Source organism: Paroedura picta, chromosome 12 (genome assembly GCF_049243985.1).
Source record: "Paroedura picta isolate Pp20150507F chromosome 12, Ppicta_v3.0, whole genome shotgun sequence".
NCBI classification, from domain to species: Eukaryota; Metazoa; Chordata; class Lepidosauria; order Squamata; family Gekkonidae; genus Paroedura; species Paroedura picta.
In genome coordinates this window covers 37,289,507-37,314,864 of record NC_135380.1, presented here as the reverse complement: position 1 = coordinate 37,314,864, position 25,358 = coordinate 37,289,507, and the positions used below count along the sequence as shown (strand labels likewise).

At 44.8% G+C, this 25,358-nt stretch overlaps 1 protein-coding gene across 1 annotated transcript in view; it reads right to left on the bottom strand.

Moving 5' to 3' along the window:
• PAPPA (pappalysin 1) overlaps positions 1–25,358 on the bottom strand; it is a 286,657-nt gene that overhangs the window by 126,726 nt on the left and 134,573 nt on the right. The window contains exon 10 of the mRNA XM_077305078.1: positions 15,843–16,036. Coding sequence (XP_077161193.1) covers positions 15,843–16,036 — 194 coding nt within the window. The remainder of the gene's footprint in view (positions 1–15,842; positions 16,037–25,358) is intronic.

The following is a 25,358-nucleotide window of genomic DNA, read 5'->3' as shown; positions in this document are numbered from 1 at the left end:
TTAATAGCACATGCTACTCACATGTCACAATCCCAACCAGAATTAAGACTTCATGCATCTGGTAGGCACACAATTCCCATTGCATGTCAGAGAGTTCTAGTGGCAGACTCCTGGACTTTGTAATGTGTGAATTGGCCCAGGTAGGGGATAGGGACAAAGGGGTTATGCCAGTGGCTTCATGCAGATCTTCAAGAGTGATCTAAAGCAGGGGTAGTCAACCTGTGGTCCTCCAGATGTCCATGGACATTTGGAGGACCACAGGTTGACTACCCCTGATCTGAAGGACATGTGTGAGACAGAGCCTTGTCCAGGTGTCTTGGGAGCATGGAGTCATATGAAGACACAAGGGTAGCTTTGGATAAATGAGGATGGAGAAGCAAGAGGAATAAAACAAGTCTGTATGGGGATAAAAGAGTGGAGAGATATGGGAAGCACGGCTATGGAGTGTTCTGAAGGTAAGGAGAAAGAGTTTGTGATGAATCTAGATGCAGGCAGGAAACCAGTCTGTTTACTTCCCATAATTGGAGTGAGCAGAGAAACGAACAGTTTTGGTGGTAGAATTCTGAACAGAGGTCTAATTAGAAAACCATCAAGCAGGAGATTGAAGTAATCAAGATGAGTGATGAACAGAGTGCAAGCATGCTTTTACCAACATGACAGAGAGGAACATTACACAGTTCTGTCATGTTGTAGGGGAACAAGCAACATGGCTTGATGGCATGCTAAATAAGGAAAGCAGAGAAAGTTCAGCCTTCAGGGCTGAGGCCAACACTTTTGAGAGGACATAGGGAATGTACGTGAAGGAAGGCCTGAAAAGAGAGAAAAGAAATGTGATCTTGGACATATTGAGTCTGAGAGACTGAAGAGCCATCAGAATGGAAATAGAAGTCAGGCTACGGGACACGTGGAAGTGGATGGAGAGGGAAAACTTGGGGTCGAGAGGACGGGCTGGGATTCACATGGAAAGAACATGTAAAAAACCGCCTTTGCATATGCAAACATCTGTTTGCAGAGAGATTTGCTATTTCCCAGCAACATGACTTAGCGCTCTGGATTCCGAGAAACAGCAATTTGCCAAAAACTTGGAGTGTATGTTGGGTATGATATCATCTGGGCAAGTGATATAATCTGGACAAGTCCAGAATCTCATTTGCTGATACCAAATTCAACTCCTCTGCCCAAAGCCAGGCCTGTAACAAAACCACAAGCCCATTCCCTGGCTAAGTCAACAGTAGAGAAGCCTTTGTGTTCCACACTGAAACCCTTCCCATCATGTACGCAGGACCACAGGCTTGAGAGCTTTCCTAAATTCCAAAGGTTGCCAGTTGGCTACCTTGAGATCAGCACACACACTCTTACCTAACTCCCTGTGGATTCTCCTGGGCCTTCCAGAGTCTAATGAAGACAATCCCTCACACATGTTCACTGGAGATGCCTGGCTGTGTGCTGCTTGTGGCTGCTGGAGACATGTGTGCGGTGGCACACATTCACATTCAGGAAAGGCCAAGAGAACAATTTCTCATTTTGAAAACAGCTGTATGTTGAAAGAACAGAATTTTCTCACACTTGGGGAAAGAGCGAGGGCTTCTCCCTGCTGTGACACTAGCAGTCTCCCACCTCCCCAGTGTGGCACACGGTTAGTTCTCCAGTAAGGTATCCCCTGTGCAAGCCCTGGGTCATGTCTGACCCTTGGGGTGATGACCTCTAGCGTTTTCATGGCAGACTCAATACGGGGTGGTTTGCCAGTGCCTTCCCCAGTCATTACTGTTCTACCCCCCAGCAAGCTGGGTACTTATTTTACTGACCTCAGAAGGATGGAAGGCTGAGTCAACCTTGAGCCGGCTGCTAGGACTGAACTCCCAGCCTCATGGGCAGAGCTTTCAGACTGCATGTCTGCTGTCTTACCACTCTGCGCCACAAGAGGCTCTTTTCCCCAGTAAATGTGGCACGAAAATGTAAGGTGGGGGTTGCCGCTCTCCTGCTTTCCATGTCGAGCAGCAGATCCCTTGGATGAGATGGTTTTTTGAAGCTGACCAGTTCATAGTCTGAACACCCAGACTGAGAGGGGTTTTGCAAAGTGAGAGATGTTCAGAGGTGGATGGCCATTGCCTGTGCCTACATAGCAACCCTGGACTTCCTTGATGGTCTCCCATCTGAAGACTAACCAGGACCCAATGAGACTGGAGTAGTCTGAGCCATCCAGGGTGGGGCACCCAGACTGAGATTTCATTTCTTCCTTTCACTCCCTGTTTTTTTGTGACTTCAGATTTGCTCTCCTAATTCAAACGGGGCAACCATGTTTTCACAGTAGAAAAGGTCAAGGGTCCAGTAGCAACCTAAAGAGTAACAAAAGTTGTGGCAGGGTATGCACTTTTGTGAGTCACCGCTCACTTTCTATTCTTTTCTACTGCTACAGGCCAATGAACATGGCTACCCATCTTGAGCCATCTTCATGTTTACACAGTTGGGGAAATCTCCCCCGTCCAACAGCCCCAATTTTAAAGGTACATTTCTACACACGCCTGTGTTGTTAGCTAAAGGCCTGGGCATCACTTCTGAGTGATATGTTAAGTTGGAGAGATGCACAGCTCTGTCACCCAATTAGGAACCTCCATTTCAAAAGAGGTGACTTTAGAATTCAACATTTACAAGTTCAGAATCTCTGCTTCCCCAAGAGGCATAGGGCCACACAATGGTGGTGTGCCAGTTAGGTCACCCCCATCCACACATTCCGGGGTTCTCAGCTGTCATTCTAAAAATGCAGAGTAACAAAACCACCACCACATTAACAGGCTTTTGCTCTACATGCTGGGCCATCCAGCTCCCAGGCTCTTCCTAAAACAGCAGCAAACTACACCCTTTGGTACACAAGCCAGCCACATCTGCCTCCAAGTACAGCCTTTCTGCAGGTGTCATAGAATCATAGAATCATAGAATCATAGAGTTGGAAGGGGCCATACAGGCCATCTAGTCCAACCCCCTGCTCAACGCAGGATTAGCCCTAAGCATCCTAAAGCATCCAAGAAAAGTGTGTATCCAACCTTTGCTTGAAGACTTCCAGTGTCATGGGAAGCCAGCCACTTTATTGCTAACCAAAGTACTGCTCGAGTCAATCTGGTGAGCTTCAGAAGATGATGAGTTAAAAGAATATAGAGGGGTCAGTCATATGAAAAAATAAAAAATAAATGTTTCTATACCCCTTAATAACTATCTACAGATAAACTGTATAGAAGGCCACCTAATCCAAGAATATGAATGAAACCTACTGCTTCTCTGGAAGGATCTCTCTCTTTTTTAATTCCAGATTTTCAAAAACCAGTTTAGATACTTTTTAGACATAATGGCATGAACTTTTCAATTCCATTGTGACCGCCAATGGTCATAAACAATCAAGGAACAACTGATTGGTCTCAAATTTGCTTTAAGCAAGCATGAGTGACAACTTAAAAATGTGCAAGCTCATTTGGCCAATCTTCTAGAAATTCTTTTAACTTCCTTTTGAAATTCCTGCTAAATGAGCTTCAGGCTAAGTTCTTTTGGCAATTCTCCTCGCAATAAAAACAAAACAAAACTTCCAACCATGAATTTAGCAGAAACCATGGTAAGCGGAATTCTAACTCATTGTATAATCGAAACCAGACTAGACACGTACCATGTGTGCAGCTAAACATGAATGGGTACAGAAAGGACACGGATAATGTGCCATCCACAACTGAATTTATTTATTATTGTGGCCCTTCCCTCCTCTGTTTCACCTCACAACAACCCAGTGAGGTAGATTAAACTGAGACAGAGTGGTCTAGGTCCCCCAGAAAGGATCCACCGGAATTACAGGTCATCTCCAGACTACTGACATCAGTTCCCCTAGAGAAAGTGGCTGCTTTGGAGGGTGGACTCCATAGCATCATACAACATGGAGGTCCCTGTCCCCCCCCAGGCTCCATCCCCAAATCTTCAGGAGCATCCCAACCTGGAGCTGACAAGCCTATTCTCTCATCCTTTACTGGTGGCCAGGAGGAACCTGACGCCCCTAATGAACAGTGATGTACACACTGATTTGTTTCTGTTTTTAAAGGTGCAAAATGGATATAATAGTATATACAGACTTAGTAAACTGAAATCTTTTGTGAGGGGTGTTACATCAGTAAAACCCCATTCAAAAATAACCCTCCAAAAATAAGCATGCTACCTTGTTATGTACAATCCCACCAGGACGGTACTCTGTTTGTTGTGTCTTGTCAAGCTCCCTTTCCAGTACCATGGTACATACATACATACATACATACATACATACATACATACATACATACATACATACATACATACAAGGACGTTTCCAGCCATAGACCATTACAATGCGATCAATATCATATCCGTTGACTGACATTCCCCACAATACTTTACAGAGCCGGTGGTCTATCTATATATAAAAAAATTGTTTGATAAGAGTATAAGGAATCAACTACTGAAGAAAAATTGTGAAAACGGAGTATATCTAGAAACCGTTTTGGTTGGTCCTTAAAAATTATCAATATATAAAATTTATTGTACCAATTGCCTTGGAAAGGTTCTGCTTTTCTCTGTTTATGTTTTGAATCTTTCTTCCCTTTTTTCGTATTGTACAACACTATGTATAAGCAGGCATGTGCAGGTTGCTTTGGAACAATGTTTTCTCAATGCACACCGCAAACTGCACATGAGCAGGGGTCAGTACAAAGCTCTGAACAAACAACAATGAAAAGGGAACAAGTGAGAATTTCTGATGCCTTGTTCCACTTTGGGAACAAAGCCATGGAATCTGAAGCTCCAAACACAAGAAGGAATCCAGATATGGAGAATTTGGGAAGTCTTCCTGAACTGAATTTGCTGAGGAAGGTGAAAAACAGAAAAGAAGACCATTGAGAAGGTTGCACTCAGCACCAAGATGTGAAGGGGGGGGGATGTTTCTAGAGTGGTATCTGCTGCCACAGATGCAGAGAGGGCTACTAGTTTAGAAGGTTTGAAAAGGGGACAAAACAACGAGGACAGGTCTTTCCATGTCTGTTAGCCATGATGAATGACTGGAACAAGCATGTTCAGAAAAATAATTGTGCATACCATTGCTGGCAGGCAAATAATGCAGAGCCCTTGACTTCCATGCTCTGTTTATAGCCCTCCTAGTAGCATCCAGTTGGCCGCTGTGGAAAACATGATGCTGGATTAGATTAACATTTTGTCTGATACAACAGGGGTCTTCTGAAATATGCTATGAACAAAACAAAGGAGAGAGAGAGAGAGAGACAGAGAGAGAGAGAGAGAGAGACAGAGAGAGAGAGAGAGAGACAGAGAGAGAGAGAGAGAGAGAGAGAGAGAGAAGAATGCTCTGTTGTTGGCATGAGAAGGTTTACTTTCAGGCTTAAAGAAAACGAGCGTGTGGCTTTGAGGATGACATTCCATTCCACCGGAGAATAGCGCCCTGCATGTCTGTGTATTTGTGGCTAGCATTACAATCTTGGAGAGCCGTTTTCATATTTGACATGTTTTCTTGTACAGAACATGAAACCAAATTATACAGGAAAAGCCACGGCTGGCCCCATTCCTGAACCACCAACCCCTCTGCTCCCATCCTTGTTTGCTGTCTTCTTCCTCTCATTATTGTGGTTTAATTCAATCAAGTATAACCTCCCAGCATATTTTTATCCCAGCTTGATTGACTGGCGGCACGAGGATGAGAAGGAAAGGATTTATTTAATCCCTCGTTGCAAAGGGAGTTAAGTAAGTTCTGGCAAAGCCACACATGTGTTTGTGTTGTGTGCGCCTATGTCTCAGTGAGAGGTGAGTGGGACAAAGGCTGTTCCTCTAAGAACAATACGGACACTTCTAGGTCCCTTCATTTATTTATTTATTTGTTTGTTTGTTTGTTTATTTATTTATTTGGCTCAGAGGAAAGGTAGGCAGGAGACAGGAAAACCAAATAGCAGGGAAGTTATCCTATCCCTGGGAAATCAGGACTTTGCAAGATGAATGACAAACTTTACATAGCCCAGCATCCTGTTTTCCACCCTGAAAGGCCTATTAGCGTAGTAGGGAGGGCCAAACATCTCTCTGCTGTCTAGAGTTGCCAGCTTTGGCTTAGGAAATGCCTGGAAGTTTGAGAATGATGTCTACAAAAAGTTCAGTTTGGAGAGGAAGCTCAGCAGGGAACTCATAGTTAGAGCATCCCTTTTCAACCTTTTGACTGTAGAGGTACACCTGAAATATTTTTTTCAGGCTTCAAGGAACTGCAAAGGAGATGTCAGCTAACCAAACCCTCTGCCCTGTCGTCATATGCCAATAAAAACATAAAATAAAATAAAGATATGCAAATAAACATATGCAACTGTAACTATGCCTCCCCACCACCACTCAAGATGGCCCCAATGCCAACAGAAGGCCCACTGGGCCAACTTACCCCAACCATAGGGGAAGAAGCAGTGCTGCTGTGGTAGGCTCTGTGTGACCACCATCATGGAATCCCATGTGTCAGGGTACATTGGAGGGGCTCTCAAACTACACTGCTGTACTCTGGTACACTAGTTGGGAAGCCTTGGTTTGCAGTTGGCCATCTGAAGCAGCCACTATATCCTGGCAGGTCTGCCACCTCTGAGATAAGAAATTATTCCTGGGAGGTGGGGCATAGGGAAGGTGGGATATGTAGAGGGAAGGGGCTTTAGTGGGGTATGATGCCACAGAGTCCATCCTCCAGAGATGCCATTATCTCCAAGGAAGTTGATTCTGGGAGAAATCCCTGCCTGGACTAGAAGTTGATAACACTACCTATAGTAAACAGAGGCCTACCTGCTCCCGTCTATTGGAGTGACCTTTCCAGGAATCTGGAGGCTAGAACTGCTTGGTTTCATTCTCCAGTTTCAATTCCTCTTTTCCATATTTCAACAAGGGGGTGTGTGTGGGGCGGGAGAGTGTTGTAGGATGACTGGAACCTATTTGCAGCCATTGGACATTTATTTTAATGATAAAAGTGCTGTTCTTAATGTATAAAGAAGCTATAGTGACCCTGATTTTACACAAATTCACCACCTCCCTGTATGAAATAGAAGGTCCAGAACAGTACCTCAACAGCTAAACAGAAGCAGTATCTTTTTGAAAGTGTCCAGTTAATTGGGGGGAGGGGAGAGAAAGGGGAGGCTTTAGTCCCTTTCTGTAGGCATTCCAGGGATATCTGATTAGCTGCTCAAGGAAACAGAATACTGAACTGGAATGGCCAGTGGTCTGATTCCAGTCCCGTACCTTACAGCCTGCAGACATCTAGGTGGGCTCTTTTCCTCAAGGGCAAGAATAGCATTCTTTAGTTCCCTGTGCAGTGAGCAAACTGGGGCCAGCTCTTCTTGCACAATCTGAAGGACACTCCCTGAAGCGCTTGTGACGGGGCAGAAACCCTTGTGGTCTACAGTTGCTTTACAATCTACTTTCAACTTCTGAAAACACACTCCTGCAGAGTATGAAAGGGCAAGCTACACACAGTGTGGCATCTGAATATCCATGGGCATGCTTCTTATTACACACATATGCCATAGACCAGGGGTAGTCAAACTGCGGCCTTCCAGATGTCCATGGACTACAATTCCCAGAAGCCCCTGCCAGCAAATGCAGTCCATGGACATCTGGAAGGCCGTAGTTTGACTACCCCTGCTGTAGACAATCTCCCCTCTATTGAAGGAGGGGAGAAATCACGAAGAATGTCATTGCAGTCCTGATGCTGACAACATTGGCAGAATGTTTCCCCCTTTAAAAAGTTGACATAACAAATGATGGGTCTACAGAAAGGGACCAGAAAATACGGACAGTCCCGGGTACCTAGAGACACTCGGAGCATGCAAAAGTATTTAAATTTAAGTAAATGTGCCACATCCTTCTCTTCTTGTGAAAGGACCCCTGAGGACCAGTCCGTGAGGCATAACCCCTTCTTCCCCGCAGCCTCAAATGCCAGACATGTCTACGGTTGACTGAAATGAGACAAATTATTGAGTCTAACACATTGTAAGAGCCAAATTGCTGGGAAATTATGCAAGAGACAGCAGTCCTATCCAGTTTCCACTATGCCAGGGCCCCTTGAAATCCCCTCCTCAAGACAGGACAGGGTGGCTTCTCTCTCACCACCACAGGGAACGTGCCGTGCCGGTGTTCCTAACTGTGGGGACATGGAAGAAAACTGGCAAGCTGCCCAGCCCAAGGAATGGAGAGTCTCACATTGCAGCGGATTTAAGCCATGACACACAAGGGGCTTATTTGTCACGGGCCTTGGGCCGGTTGGAGGATAGTCAGGCCACTATGCCTCCGACGCCAGATCTAAAAGGGCTGTTTGGACAGAGACTGGATAGGAAGGAAGTCAGAGCAGCTTCAGTAGCCAAAGCTACAAAGCAAAGTGAAAGGCTGTGGTTCGAAGATAGAGCAGGCATGCTTTGCCTATAGGAAGTGCCATTTCCCATTACAGAAAGACCTTTGCCCTCGTACCATGGAAGGTCACTGGCAGTCAAAGCAGAGTGCACTAAGCTAGATGAGCCACTGGCTTGATGGGGCAGAGGCACCTGGAACAGACAAATGCCACATAAGAAATATGGCACCTGTCTGTTCCAGGTGCCTCTGCTCCATTCCTTAAAGGGCCCATAAGATGCTGTGTCAGCCCACTCAAGGATCTATTACTCAATGAACCTGTGGACTGTACTCCCACAGGCAGGGACTCATGTGACTGAATAGGTAAAGGTAAAGGTATCCCCTGTGCAAGCACCGAGTCATGTCTGACCCTTGGGGTAATGCCCTCTAGCGTTTTCATGGCAGACTCAATACGGGGTGGGTTGCCAGTGCCTTCCCCAGTCATGACCGTTTACCCCCCAGCAGCAAGCTGGGTACTCAAGCAGCAAGCTGTGACTGAATGGTCCATCATAAAAGAAAGAAGAAGAAAAAATATCCACTCCATGTATAAAACAAGAAGCTCAGAGAGAAGGCTAGACTAGAAACTTTCTCCAAAACAGTTGCAGGGGTTTTTGGGAGGTGCATGTAAAGATGCAGGTTTAGCAACTGGGTTAGAACTAAGCCACAGTGAAGCGGCAGACACCAGGTGGTGGACCTGGGGTCCAGTGGCAGCAGAATGGAAGGTGGGTCCTCAGAAAGCAACTCAAGGCTGTGCTCTGTTACAGCTCCCACAGATTCCCATGGGGCTCTCATCCATCATTGCACACGTGCATTGCATCAGCGCATTAAGGACACCAGACAAGCGTTGCTGGGTCATGCAAAATGTCCATCTAGGCCAGAGTCTTGTTTCCCTGAGTGATCAGGAGGGCACCAAGGCAGCAGCTGCCTTCTGGTTTTTCAGAGCTAAGGTAAAGGTAAAGGTATCCCCTGTGCAAGCACCGAGTCATGACTGACCCTTGGGGTGACGCCCTCTAGCGTTTTCATGGCAGACTCAATACGGGGTGGTTTGCCAGTGCCTTCCCCAGTCATGACCGTTTACCCCCCAGCAAGCTGGGTACTCATTTTACCGACCTCGGAAGGATGGAAGGCTGAGTCAACCTTGAGCCGGCTGCTGGGATCGAACTCCCAACCTCATGAGCAAAGCTTTCAGGCGGCTGCCTTACCACTCTGCACCACAAGAGGCTCTTTTTTCAGAGCTAGATTACCTCTAAAAAAAGAAGTGCCACCATAAATTAGTATGTATGTATGTATGTATGTATGTATGTATGTATGTATGTATGTATGTATTTATTTATTTACTTATTTGTTTGTTTGTCTTATAGGCCACCACTCCCAGGCCAGTTTTTTTTCTGGTGGCTCACAACAGTACATTAAACAGTGTAACAGTTAAAGTTCCCCTCCCAGCCACACTCCCATTCAAACACTCCAACTAAATCCAAACCCCTCCCCACTGCTGCAGTGCAAGAACATAAATTTAGCCTTGCTGGGTCACATGAAACATCCATTAACTCCACCATTCTGCTTTGCTCCGTGAAGGAGGAGAAGAAGAAGAGCTGGCTTTTTACATCCTGCTTTTCACTACGCAAAGGTGTCTCAAAGCGGCTTACAATTGCCCACCCTTCCTCTCCCCATAACAGCTACCCTATGAGACAGGTGGGCTTGAGAGAGCTTGGTCAGAACAGCACTCTCAGGGCTGTGACAAGCCCATGGCCACCCAGCTGGCATCATGTAGAGGAATGGGGAATCAACCCTGGCTCACCGGATTAGAACCCACCACGCTTAACCACTACATGGGTAGTTCTAAACCTGGCTCTTAACCATTTTAGCCAGAGGTCCCAATTTCAAATATTGACCCTACCAGCAAGTGCTGGTTCTCCAGATTAGACTCTGCCACTCTTAACCACTGTACCAAGTAGACTTAGCAGTCAGACTCTGGGAAGCCCACTAACAGGGAGACAAAGGCAATGTTAATGGCTGTATTTGCCATATGCTGTTTGTTTTCAGTTTCAAGTACCCAAATGTCATGAGCCATTCTTGCTAAGACAGGACAGACAGCCTGTTTTCAGCAATATGCCTCTGGACCCCAGTCAGATATGGTTTTGCAATGCCTTTTTATTTTTAAATATTTGACCTCCATCCCGAGGGGGAGGAGGGACGGGGACTTGCTCACAAACCCCAGTGGGAGCTTTGCTCTTTGCAACTGTTTTATGTGCCTTTTATCTATTTCACTTTAGATTCCACCACATAACACACACACACACACAAATCAGGAACAGGGTGTACCGGCCCCTTTGGTACTCGCGCCTCTCTTCCCCTCAGATGACTTGTCAGTGTACTCTTGAGAGAGGCAGAGAGGGGGGGGGGGGAGATTCATTCTCAAAACCAAGAGGAAGGTAGAAAGGGGAGGGGGGAATCCCTGGAGGGATCAAGTATAATTGCCTGGAATCTCCTCTGACATCTGACTGTGGTTCTCTTTTGCTGCGTCTCTTCACACAGAATCTGCCTCAAGCTGTTAACAATAGCCATTTTAACAAACAACTTTGAGTCAAACTACATGCGACGTTTGCAACGATTGGAACTTGCAGTGTGTTTTGTGAGCCTAAAATGCGGGCGCCTGGCATGGATTAGGGGCGAACTACTGGAACATTTAACTCTTCCCCATAACCTATATCCCTAACTGGCGAGGGGGGGGGGAGAAATGCCCTCTCCTTTTTGGATTGAGTCCCCATGGGGGGGGGGGGGGAGAATAGGAACTCATACGTCAAGCAAAGGTTGGATACCCACTTTTATTGGATGCTTTAGGATGCTTTGGGCTGATCCTGCATTGAGCAGGGGGTTGGACTAGATGGCCTGTATTGCCCCTTCCAACTCTATGATTCTATGATTCTATTATTATGCCTGCTGTTCTCCTACCTCTAGCAGTGTTCAAAACAGCCCAGATGTTGTCAGTTCCAGTGAAGGCCCTTCCAGCTGTTTTTGAGGCTAAAAACCCCAAACAAACCTTTGATATTAATAGACCCAAGTTATATGGCTTAAAATATAAGGTAGTGTGTTGAAGACTTTGTTAGTATCCTTGAAAAAAAAACCATTGGAGAAAAAAAACAATTAAGAAGTAAGTTCACTGGTGGAGTAAAATACGAAAACGAGGCTAATTGTACCTAGGAACTCGTTCTGTTGTTTGAATAACATTTTTGCCATCGCCAGCTTGAAAATTTCTTTCTTGTCTACTGTTTTTTGGGGTGTGGTGGGGTCTACAGAGGCAGTTTCCATTAAAAAAATGTTGAGAAGATCTAGTCACTGATCCTCTAAGAGTCTCAGGTTGTTTGATTCCAAATAAGAGCAGACTGGGAGACCCCCCCCCCCCACTTCTTGATCTAGTTGATCACCAAAAGTTTCAAATACCTGATACAAGTGTGCAGATTCCGACTTGCTTTATATTACAGGAGAGTCCCGTTCCCTCGCTAGACTTTTACCCTGACAAGCAAATACACCTCAGGAAGAGAATTCCCAAAAGGTTTGAAACTGCCAACTAATACAATGCTCTCAAACTGGGGAGAGGCGGAGAGGAAATCTGCCTCCTGTGATTGAGAAGCTTTTTGCTTCCTTTGGAGTAACCTGGCCAAGAATGAGGATATACATGAAGCTGCTCTGGCAATCCTCCTGGACTTCTTGTTACAACTTCCCCAGGCCAAGCCAAGGGGCTCTCCTCTTACGCTGGAGAAATCCCAAATATACACGGGTCTCCCCCATATCTTTCCACCCTCTCCCCAATTCAATATATTTTTGAAAGGGGATTTGCAGATTCCTTGGTTATTTACAGTGCAACCATTAGAGATACAAATGTGTTTTTTTTTCACTTTTGGCATGTGTGTGTGTAACACAAGAAGCCTGAAGTCTGAAGCACATTAGCCATACATTAAGGAAGAAATGTAAGATTTATGGAGCCTCTGGTGGCAGGGGCTCATGGGAATTGTAGTCCATGGACATCTGGAGGACCACAGGTTGTCTACCCATGGACAACATCATGTAGTGATTGGTGTGTCTGTTCATCTTGGTGGATCACAAGTTCGATGGGCTTTTGCTAGAGAATTGGGGGCTGCTTGTCACCTTGAGTCCATGGTAGGGCTGCTAGGAGTAAGCTGGCATTACTGGGAGGTTTAGCAGCAAGAAGAGGGGGAGAGTAGCTAAACATGGTGACAACCATTTCTGGGCAAAGACCTGGACATGACATCACCTATGGAGCAATACTTTAGGAATTCCCCCATTCTCTGTAGCCTAGAACATCTTTCAATATCATAGTATCTCCCTCCCAATTTTTGCTTTTGCTGCTGCACTGAGGGGCAGTAAAAGACAGGATCGCAGGGAAATTTATAATATATTACAAGATATTATATATTACAGGAAATTATTCTGAATTGTAAACTGCTTTAAACACAGTAGCAGAAAAGTGTTGGAGAAATCAAGTAAACAGGCAAAATATGTATCAGAGAGACCAGCAGAGAAAAAGTCGTGGATCGATCATTCATTCATTCATTCATTCATTCATTCATTCATTCATTCATTCATTCACAGAGGTATCAAGAACTAGGGTTCTTCCCAACAAGCTTGACATCTGAAATTCTGTTTATATGTAACCCAAGGCACCCCAGTTTATTAGAACACTTTGACAGTGTAAATTTCTGTCTCTTGAAACTGGACAACAATCATAAACCATAGATTCAGGTTTGTAGCCATGGTGGTCTGAAGCAGCAGAATGAAGATAGAGTCCATTGGCACATTTAAGACCAGCAAAGTTTTATTCAAGGTATCATAGAATCATAGAATCATAGAGTTGGAAGGAGCCATACAGGCCATCTAGTCCAACCCCTTGCTCAACGCAGGATCAGCCCTAAGCATTCTAAAGCATCCAAGAAAAGTGTGTATCCAACCTTTGCTTGAAGACTGCCAGTGAGGGGGAGTTCACCACCTCCTTAGGCAGCCTAAGATAATAGAAGAAGAGTTGGTTTTTATACCCCACTTGTCACTACCCAACAAAGTCTCAAAGTGCCTTCATCTCCCCAAAGCAGGAGAGAGCTCCAAGAGAAACTGCTCTGTGAGAACAGCTCTAACAGGACTGTGACTAGCCCAAGGTCACCCAGCTGGCTGCATGTGGAGGAGCAGGGAATCAAACTAGGCTCTCCAGATTAGAAGCTGCTGCTCTTCACCATTACACCAAGCTTTCACACTTGTATCTAAGTGTGCCTGCACACAAAGTTTTACACCTTGAATAAAACTTTGTTAGTCCTAAAGGTGCCACTGGACTCAAACTTTATTCATAAACCATGGAAACAAACTCTTTTGCCACTTCCTATGACTTGCTCTATATTAATCGGAGCTATGGTTTAAATCATCTTCTTGACTGTTTCAGAAGGATAGAGGATCGATTTACCCTAAGGAGAATAAACTCCTCCCAGGAGGTGTGGTATGGTTGTCTTATATGGGCTCAAAGTGTATCTTAAAATCATGAAGGTGCTCACACATTATCTGGGCAGCTGAAATTTTGCAGCGTTTACCCTTGTAATAGTTTATGAGTTTAGTACCTCATAACTAGGCTTCTCAGAAGCCAGCACACCAGCACTGAGCAAGCCAAAGCACACAAGAGATAGAATGTTGGCTCCGGGGAGTACCACTGGCCCTGCAACACAGTTGAGTCAGGCATAGATCAGAGAGGAGGGGTGTCAAGTAGCAGCCAAGAACATGTACCTACACTTGCAGAATGCAAGCTGAATTCATTAAGACACACCATACACTCCAAAGGCCTCTGTTTACCAAAGAACAGTTCCTATTTTCTGTTCCACATCCCCGATAAATCACTGTTGTGATTTTATCCCCATTTTGCCTTTCTGGAATATTAAGTTTTGTGAGTGCAGCTTGTTGGGGTTCTCATTCCTCAGGGTACAGTTCCTTCCTCAGAGTGTCTCAAAGCTAAATCTCTCCGTAGAGGATGTGTGCCTCTTGCATCTGGCACACATGTAGGTGTATGCTGTACATGAACTCTAAGGCACCATGTGGTACCTTTTATGTGCTGCAGTCGTCAAGGTATTTTTAACCAAGCAAAGGAATATTGCCTTGGCATTCAAATTTAAACTCTGCTCTCTGTGGCCCATTTTTTGTTAGTGTCAGTGGTGGATTTTTTTTAAAAGATCTTGTTTCCTTGTACTCAAAGCAAGGTTCTGTGAAATGAAAAGTTTAGCATTTCATTGCACATCTCATACTCATTTTCCTCCGAGAAATACCGGTGCATATTGTTCATATCCACCAACTACCTAAACTGATACACACATACCTGCCTGAAATTGCAAATATCCAAACAGGCACCTGTTTATTCCCATATCAGTTTGTGGAAAGGGAACATTCTCTTCCTTCCTCCCAGTCCACAGGAAATGAAGCAGCGGTGAAGTTAAATGAAAATCCCAGTTGCAATAGTCATATGCTTTTGGACATCAGCTACCGAAGAATTGATTAAGCTAAATGGAATTTCTCTGTTCACAGGCACTGACCATCAGTGGTATGCCTTACACCAGGGGTAGTCAACCTGTGGTCCTCCAGATGTCCATGGACTACAATTCCCATGAGCCCCTGCCAGCAAACACTGTTAACAACACAATATGAGCAGCTGTGGTTGCCTTCAAGCTCTGTATGCTTCTTGGAGGCATCTGATGTTTCAAGTACTAGAAACAGGACCTTTGGTCTGATCTGTTCAGATGTTCCACATATATTTGTTTAGGTGGGTCTATCAGCTGTTATTAGTCATGTGAGCTGAATGTTATGAGGCAGTCTACTTTTGACCACTAGATTCTCTGAGACAGGAGGCAGAAGCAGGGTGTCTTTTGCTTGGGAGCTTCCTGGCGGCATACACCTGGCTAATATTGTAAGACACACATTAAAAAAAAAAAAAAAGACAAGGCACTTGGAGGATGGGTTGGGTGCATGACTTTACAGTATGTTGGAAGCAGGATGATGGATTAGGTGAACTTTTAATCTACTCAACAGGGCTTTTTATGTTCTTTGGAAATTCCCATGGCATCTTAAGGACTAAAACATCTATCGGAACATATATTTTTGTGGGCTTTCCTGTTGTTTTTTTCTGCAACAGACAAACAGCTCCCCCACCGGAATTTGTCCGTTCAGACTTTAGAGGGACTTTAGAGGGACTAGTATTGTGCAGATTTGTTTTCATTGGTGCAATACTAAGTTAATTTTCAACTTCTACGTAAAATACTGACCTCTGGGTCAGAAGACCTTGAGGAAAGAAAAACAGACACAAAAAAGAGGGTAAGCATTCTGCTTGGCGAATGAGTTGGGTGCACGACTTCACAGCATGATCAAAGCAAGGGCCTTCGGACCTTTCTTACCTGGTTTGCTGCTGGCTGTCCAATGACCACCCACCCCGGGCATCGCTCATCATGGTGCGAGACAGACACATTGGAAGCCCACTGGTCCAGATAACCTTTGGGGGTATAGACCCCACAGTCGATAATGCTGGTCATCTGCTCGAACTCTTCGCACACCCCATCGCCATCATGAAAGTAACACCTGCTTGGTTCATCTGCAGGGTAAAAAAAAAGAGGAGAGAAAAATGGGAAAAAATGACATTTTTCTCCTGTAATGAGCAAAGGCAGTATGTTCTTTGACCTAATGAGCAAATGGGAACAATGTCTTCAGAAAACCCAAGATCTTGCCCAAAGAATAAATTATGCAAATTAGAACAGTTTGCATGGGTTTTCTTGCTTGGCATAATATATTACCGCTTCCATGAAGTCTGGTTTTCATAATTCTCCTCCCACCCTTTCTGTCAAGGGTCCATTACACACACATCTTCCTGCAGATTTTCGGAGCAGTAAGCCTTTTAATCTTGATTTTGGATTCTTTGCCTGACTTATACACCATTCTTATTCCTCTGGTGTATTTTTTCTGCAACTACTATAAAAAAAAAAGCCAGCATTTTTCGAAATCAAGTTGGAATGTCACTTGTAACATGTAGGAGATGGCATTCAATTTTTTTTTAATTATGCATGTGTCTCATTGCAGCTGTGCGCTGGCATCTAGCAAGCACCTTCTATTCAAATCCTCATGGTTCAGGTTTTGCACATACATTTTAGCATTCATTCAGTGAATGAAAAGGAACAGAAAGGAATGCAAGCAAAGGGGGAAGGGGGCCGATGTTGAAACTTTTTTTGAAACTGACAAGCAGATGCAAAACCCCAAATTCCACAAGGAGATTCTCTGCCATGTTACCAGCCACTGTAAGAAATGGGAGAGTCACACAATCTCATAATATAGGAGAACCTGTTGAGTGAACAGGATGTATGATAGAACTCACTAACACTGATATTGCAAGCTGTGATTGTTGGCAACATGTGTATATGTGTGAGTGCATGCCTGTGCAAAGTTTGCTGTAACTTTACCACACTGCACAGGGCTGCAATTTGTATGGGGAAGGAGTCCTCTGGAAGAAGATCTGGGGAGTTTGTTTAGTCATGTATCACTAAATTGAAAAAAAAATGGGGGAGCATTTTCATGGATTCCCTAGTGCAGCTACATATTGCCTACCCTTCCTTGCAAGTTTGTATGTGTTTTTCTTCATGGTTCTCTAATTTGAGCTTGCACACTGGTTGTGATCTTGGCCATTTTTCCGATCCTTGCCCTCTGTCTTCCAAATGGATTGAGTCAAAGTGATTCTTAAATTCTGTGGCTGGCGTAAGGTCCATGCAGCTCAGCTGCCATTTTAATGCTAAACTTCCTGGAGACTCCCATTCTTTATTCACTAAAGCATTAAAGGGGAAAATATTTTCAAAACTTTAGCCTTTCTAGATCAGTGTTTCTCTTTCTTTACAATTCATGGCAATTTGATGAATTGTATCCCTTTATTTTGTTTGCATATAGCATTGAATTCTTCCTCTTCCTCTTCCTCTTCGTCTTCTTGCATTCTTCTTCCTCTCCAATACCCCTTTAAAGTCAATACTAACAGGACTAAGTCTTACGCAGCTCCTTTTAAACTTTCCCCCATCATTTTACTTTTTTAATTCAGCAATCCAAGACTGGAGATAGTTTCATATTGATAGACTCATGCTATTCCCCCCCAAAACAAAAATTGAAAATGAGAGGAAATGTATGGGAAATTAAAAAATGGGGGGGAGTATAGCAGAAAGTGGATAGAATGACCACATTGTGGGTGGGGGAATAACCTTCAAGGGACAGCAAAAGGGTGGGTGGGGGGAATCTTCAAGCTTTTGAATTACTTTAGTCTTGGAAGCAAAACAAAGGGGAAAATCAACACAAAAACACTCTCAGAAAACCCAGGGAAACAGTGACCAGAAAGCAAACTGAGCTCTAAAGAGAGGGAAATCAATGCAAAAGAAAGAAAACCCCATGGACAGGCACAGTGAAAGTGAGGGAAAACACCTGTGCACAATAGGCTAAGGACTGCATTGTCAGAGGACAAGGAAGGAGATGGAGAATTCCTAACATATTTATCCAAAAACCTGTTTTGAATTCCCAGACTTCACAAGTTCATCTCCAGCTCTACAGTATATTGTCCCACTTTTGGAGGGACATAGGGGGGCACATGGCAAACTGTACTTATCTTTAAATTTAAAAAATATATATTACAATCCTATTATTGCGTTCTATGCGTTCTATGAAACTTTTTTGTTGCTCCATGTAGACCAAATTTTTGACCCCGGTCAATGGTGTCCTGCTTTACCAATGTTAAAATCTGGTCACCTTACAGTATAATCACGCTTGTGGTATAATAGGGAGGGACGCACTCCCTGAGTTCACTTTGGAATTGATCAATATTAGCATCTCTGACTTGGCAGCAGCTTTACAAAATGTTATTCAGGAGTCGTTCTCAGGTCAGCTACCCAATGCCCTTTAAATGGAGATTCCAGGAATTGAAGCCGAGACCCTTCTGCATCCAAGGAACAGGCTCCGCCACTGAGCTACAGCTAGATTGCTCGAGTGCTCAATTGCTCACCAGTCTACAGAGATGAGTTTCCCAGGAGCACGGCTGCTTTGAAGGATGGCTCTAAGGCATGACACTCCGCCAAAGTCTTTCACCTTCCCTACACCCCCCCCCCCAATTTCCAGTCCCTCCCCCCAAAAAAAATTTCCAGGAATTTCTCAATCCAAATTTGGCACCCTATCTATGTCCCCTCTTATGATGAAGCCACCTCATACTGAGTCAGCGCACTAGCCTTCCTAGCTCGACATTTCCTGCTTTCACTGGCTGCAGCACTCCCAAGTCTCAGGCAGGTCTCTTGCATTATATCCCTACACGCTGAGATCTTCTTTCCAGCTGGAGACTGGGCTTGCATTCTTTTCTGCGCACAGCACGTGCTCCACAACGGAGCCAGGGTCCATTCCGGCATGCGGTCTGAGAATATGCCTCTTTTAATGTGTGGGGGTAAAATGCCAAACATTGCCAGGAAAGTTCCCATTTGGCAGCTTTGTGTGTCATAGGTCTACCTGCATGCGTGCACACTGTTGTGCACATGCGTACACTACTGATTGTGAAGCAACAGCAAGCATAAAGTAAAATACACACAACAGCAAAACAAAACAAAACAAAAAAAAAGAATAATAAAGAGCAGGAGGGGGAGAAACTGCCCCTGCTCGGGGAGAGAAAATAACAAAGCAGCAAATTAACTGCTGGCAGAGTCCCGCTGATTTCAAAGGCCTCCTGCCAGCAGCAGAAAGACTCTGGGCCCCTGGTGTTGTTCTTAAATGACACTTGCGAAATGGAGTTTAGCAAGGGCGAGCTCTGCCAAGCGAACAGCCCCAGAGACCAGAGGCCTCTGTTTACCCAACACAGCACAGAACGTCGTGGGCAGTAGCAGAGGAAAGGGGGTCTCCTGCAAGCACACAAACATCCTTTGCTCCAGTCAATGAGACGCCAAGTCAAACTGCGGCCCTCCAGATGTCCGTGGACTACAATTCCCATGAGCCCCTGCCAGCAAATGCTGGCAGGGGCTCATGGGAATTGTAATCCACGGACATCTGGAGGGCCGCAGTTTGACTACCCCTGCACTAAGCTGAACCGGAGGGAGCAAAAATCAGGGGGAAACCGAGTTGTGTGCTGTGGGAGGAATCTACGGTAGTGTGTGGAAGGCATGAACAGGAATTTCCTCCCATGCATTTCATTTCAATGAACAGGACTCTAAACAACAAGCCACTGGCCCTGTTTAGATGTAATATCATAGAGTTGGAAGGGACCTCCAGGGTCATCTAGTCCAACCCGCTCCACAATGTAGGGAATACAACTGCCTGCCCACCCACAGTGACCCCAATTTCATGCCCAAGTGATTCCCCCCCCCCCTTAAGAGAAATCTCCAGAATCCAGTCTGGCCTGGAGGAAATTTGCCTACCATCCCACAGTGGCGATTAGCAATTCCCTGGGCATGCAAGGAAGGACCCCAAGAGACAAACAACGACACATCCTTTCCTGCTCACTCACTCACAATCTGCCTAAGTTCATAAAATCAGCATTTCTGTCAGATGACTATCTAGCCTCTGCTATATAATTTCCAAAGGAGAATTCACCACCTCCTGAGGAAGCTAGCTCCACTGAGGAACCACTTTAACTGTCAAGGACTTCTTCCGGATGTTTAGCCGAAAATTCTTTTGAATTAATTCCATCCCATTGGTTCTGACCCTCTGGGGCAACAGAAAACAACTGTTCCATCTGCTCCATCAGAAAACAATTGCCCTTCAAGTACTTGAAGATGGCTATCACATCACCTCTTAGTTGTCTTCTCTCCAGGCTAAACAGACCAAGCTCCCTCAGCCTTTCCTCATATGACTTTCTTCATACGACTTCCTCATATCATTCAAATCCACATCAACTGTTCTCACTTAGACCCATTATGCACGGGGGGAATAACGCACATTTGGGGTGGAATGGCGGCGACTAAAATCACCGATAACGCACGGTGCCGGCTGCAACCGGCCACAGCTTCGGTGCATGCCGCCGAAAAAGCCGCGTTAGCGAAACGCGGAAGAAAGTGCAGCTTCCGGGTGACCGGGACGCAACCAGAAGCGGCGCCCGGATCGCCGCGTGCATAATCGGTTACTCTGGGTTTTGCCGCCGTTGCGCCCCGCCCCGTGCATAACCGGTGTGCGTCGCGTCTTCCCCCTCCGCGTTTTCCATGTGACCCGAAATCGCCGGTTCGGCAGCCGTGCATAATGGGCCCTATCAGGGACTGGATCTCATGCCTGGTCCAAATTTTAGTCTATGTCTTTCTGTTGATAGTGAGACTTGCTAGTGTTATAATTCTTTTTTTTTTTCAAGGTCCAGCTCCCTTCCTGGGGATTTTAGCGGCGGCATCTCTGAGTGAATGAATGGATGTGTTGCAAAAGCACACACATATATGAACATGAAGGCAGGTGTTGTCAACTTTGACCTGGGAAAACCTGAAAAAATAGGGGCTCAGGTCTGAAGAGGGGAGAGTTTGGGGATGAAGATCAATGGAGATGAGATGCTATAGAATTCCCCTATCTGAAACTGCTATTCCCTTCAAAGCAACTGCTGTCTGCAGGTCAACAGTAATCCATTCCAAAGAGATCTCTAGGCCTCACCTGGAAGTTGGCAAGCCTAAGTGAAGGTCAATTCCCATACCGACTTTGAGCAATAGGGGGGTTATATATTTTCTATTGCATCTTTGTTTATAATTCTGTGGACAGTGAGGCTATGGCAGTCCACAGATATAGCCAAAGTGCGTAAAGATATGAGCTTTTATTGAATGGTTTATGTACTAGTCTATGATTGAGATCTGGATTTAAATCCTGGGTCTATGAAAGTCATTAGCAAACCTTAGGTCCATTGGTAACTTTCTGCCTGACCCACCCCACAGATTTGCTGTGAGGATAAAGAGAGACAGTCTTGAGCTACTCCGAGGAAGAACAGGCTAAAAATATCTAATTACAAAGAATAACTGAACCAAACTGAGCCAACGGGTCATTTCAGCATGCTCCACATTCCCAAAGAAAAAGGAGGAGGAAACCAGTCCATTAAGTGGTTTTATTACTTATCTAATTTCTACCCTGCCCTTTGATTCGGCAGGCTTCTCAAAGGAGCTTACATTAAATAACAAAATACAAGTAAACAAACCATTAAAACTAAGCATGCAGTTAAAACCTACAACCAGCTACAAAAACGCCAGGAGACAGCATCCAGATTTTGAGCAGCAGAAATCAGCAGCTAACTTCTCAGCTGAAGTTTTTTTTGGAAAATAAATGCTAATTGTCAGCCCCTGACAGCCTGGAGAAAGGTCACTAGACCGGCTTCCTCAGGCAGGGAGTTCCACAGAGAAGGGGCAGCTACAGAAGTAGCTGGCTTCTTATAGAATCATAGAATAATAAAATCACAGAGTTGGAAGGGACCTCATGGGTCATCTAGTCCAACCCACTGCACTATGCAGGACACTTACAACCCTATTGCTCTTCCACCACTGCCACCCCCTTGAACCTTCACAGAATCAGCCTCTCTGTCAGATGGCTATCCAGTCTCTGTTTAAAAATTTCCAAAGATGGAGAACCCACCACCACCCGAGGAAGCCTGTTCCACTGAGAAACCGTTCTGTCAGGAACTTCTTCCGGATATTGAGACGGAAATTCTTTTGAATTAATTCCATCCCATTGGTTCTGGTCTGTCCCTCTGGGGCAAGAGAGAACAACTCTGCTCCATCCTCTATATCAGGGGTAGTCAACCTGTGGTCCTCCAGATGTCCATGGACTACAGTTCCCAGGAGCCCCTGCCAGCAAATGCAGGGGTCCACAGGAGCATTGGAGGAGGTCTGTGGCATTTTCCCTCCTGCCTTAATGACCTTGACCACAAGCTGGGGAACCAGCCACTTCCATTGCTCCCTCCCCTCCCGGAGCATGAGTGACTTATGGTTTCTGTGCTTGGGAGGGAGCAGATCCTGCATCGCTATGCCCACCTTAACTGCCTCCTCTCCCCCCCCCCCCCCGCTCTCACAGGTGGTGATATCACTTCTGACTCCAGGGGGCATGACCGAGAGGCGTGGCCAGATGACATCCCTTCTGAGACTCCTCAAAGCCTGAAAAATTATTTCAGGGACTCCTCCATGGTCAAAAGGTTGAAAAAGGCTTCCCTAGAGGGATGCCATAAGTTGGCCATGGCTTGATGGCACTTTCCACTACCGTTGGTTTAAATGTTTGTCCTCCTCATTGACATTTTCCTCAGATAATCTTTTTTTAAAAGCCCTGAAACATATCAACAAAATGACATTGGATATCTTACCCCTGCCATCTCGGTCCAAAAATGCTTGTTTTCGTGTCACTACCTCCTTACGCAAACTAAAGCTGAGTATTTTTTGCACAATGTTCTGGTTCCTTGAACTGAAATTTTTCTCATACACTGAGAATTATATGAGGCACATAACAATATGTGCGTATCTCTAAATCCACAGTGCAACACGCGTGTAAGTGATGCACGCTGTATAAATGCTGTCTAAATTGTGTAAGAAGAAAATTAAAAGGCAAGATAATGCAAGAGTAATAGCAAATAGTAATAAATAATCACCGCAGGGAATTGGACTCTCGGCATTATTCGAAAGATGGATGTGAACCCTCACAAGTATAAGTGTCAGTAGGTGTCAGAAAACTCAGCAGCGGCAGCTCTGTGTTGAGTGCCTTCCAAAGGGCAGAATCCCCTGTTTACTTTTCTCCTTAATTTATACAGTGAAATAACATTGCAAGAGCCAGAGTAAATCAGATCATTATAATTCAATTACTTAATGACTCTGTCCCCCCACACAAACCTGCTTCCCCACCCACTTCCACCCCCACAGCACACAATCCCAGCTCTTCAGTACCATCAAATGGCTGGAAAATAAGGGGAAATAAGTTTGATAGTTATGAAGTTTAATTATTACTTTCTTTCTTTCTCCCCTTTGTTACAAAGGTACACCTAGCATTTAGGGGGAGGCACACAGGAGGTTAGATTACTGATATCCTTCTTAGAGTGTTTTTCTCATGTGAAAATTAGGGGTGCTTTCTAGTTTCTGATCCTTGCATTTCAAACTGGGTAAGAATGCTCATTTTGATGTCACATTTAAAAAGCATGAGAAAAAAAAAGTGATTAGTATTTATTTTCATGCCATTTTGTATGATGTCACATTCATTTTGCCCTCAAAAGTGTACATATTTTCTCATCTGACTTAGCTTTGACTCATGAAAATGTTCTCGGTCTTCAAAGTGCTACTGGACTCAATTTTTGTTCCGCTACCACAGACTACTAGGGGTTAGCTATGCCATTTGAAAAGTATTTTCTCCTGTGCACTGGTAAAACAACAATACACAGAAGAAGAAGAAGAAGAAGAAGAAGAAGAAGAAGAAGAAGAAGAAGAAGAAGAAGAAGAAGAAGAAGAAGAAGAAGAAGAAGAAGAAGAAGAAGAAGAAGAAGAAGAAGAAGAAGTAGTTCTTATATGCTGCTTTTCTCTACTAGGAGTCTCAAAACAGACTGGTTCAGGCCATGGAGAGGATGTCTGAGGGGGGACCTGTTGTCAGTCTCAGGCAAATGCCTGGTGGAGGAGCTCCCTTTTGCAGGCCCTGCAGAATTTTGGGAGTTCAGACAGGGCCCTGATCTCTTCAGAGAGCTCGTTCCACCAGGTTGGGGCCAGGACAGAAAAAGCTCTGGCCCCCATGGAAGACCGACGTGCTTCTTTGGGGCCAGGGATCACCAGCCAGTTGGTGCTGGCAGAGCGTTATGCTCTTTTGGGGGTATAGACGTAGAGAGGGTCTCTTAGGTACACTGGGCCCAGACCGCATATGGCCTTGAAGGTAAGGACCAAAACCTTATGCCTGATCTGGAATTCAATTGGGAGCCAGTTGAGTTGTTGAAGTATAGGCCGGGTGTGAGATCTCCACGGTGTACTGGTGAGAATCCTGGCCGCTGCGTTCTGCACCAATTGCAGTTAATGTAGGTATGGGTTAATGTATTTTGTCTGCACGGTCATCAAGTTTTGCAAATCTAGTCCTATTGCACTGTTCATTAGATGTCTTATGTTTTCTGACTGCATGGCTTTTACATTTTGTGATCAGCCTCGAGTCTCATTGATAAAGGCAGGCTGCACATGCAACAAATAGATACAAATTGAAGCTGAAAAGGGTTTAACGAAGATACAAAATCTGTGATTGTTCATCATTGGCTGCTTGAAATAATGTTTGCATACAGTTACATCACCAAATCAGGAATAAGCCATGACTCCATGACAAAGTACCTGCTCTGCACGCAGAAAATCTCAGTTTCAGTCAGTCCCTGGCACCTCTGGCTAAAGGATCTGTGTTTTAAAAGGTCTTCTTCCTGAGATCACAGAGAGCTTCCGAAAGTCTAAGTAGAAAGCATTCAGCTAAAGCAAATGATATACATACTGAATTTGATATATATGGCTGTCTTATGGGGAGGAAAACAGGATAACATATTATATTTTAATCAAGAAAGTAAATATGTTCAACTGAGACTGGACAATGTTGAGGGTTTTGTTTTTTTTTTTTTTACTTTGAGCAAGTTTCACGGATGTCCCTTTCCCTTTGGAAGGGGCTTGGTGTAGTGGTTAGGAGTGCGGACTTCTAATCTGGCATGCTGGGTTTGATTCCCTGTTCCCTCACGTGCAGCCAGCTGGGTGACCTTGGGCTTGTCACAGCACTGATAAAGCTGTTCTGACCAAGCAGTGATATCAGGGCTCTCTCAGCCTCACCCACCTCACAGGGTGTCTGTTGTGGGGAGAGGAAAGGGAAGGCGACTGTAAGCCACTTTGAGACTCCCAATAGAGAAAAACAGCATATAAAAGCCAAGTCTTCTTCTAAGGCTCAAGTTAGAACTGAAATAGTATCAGGCAGAGTTTACA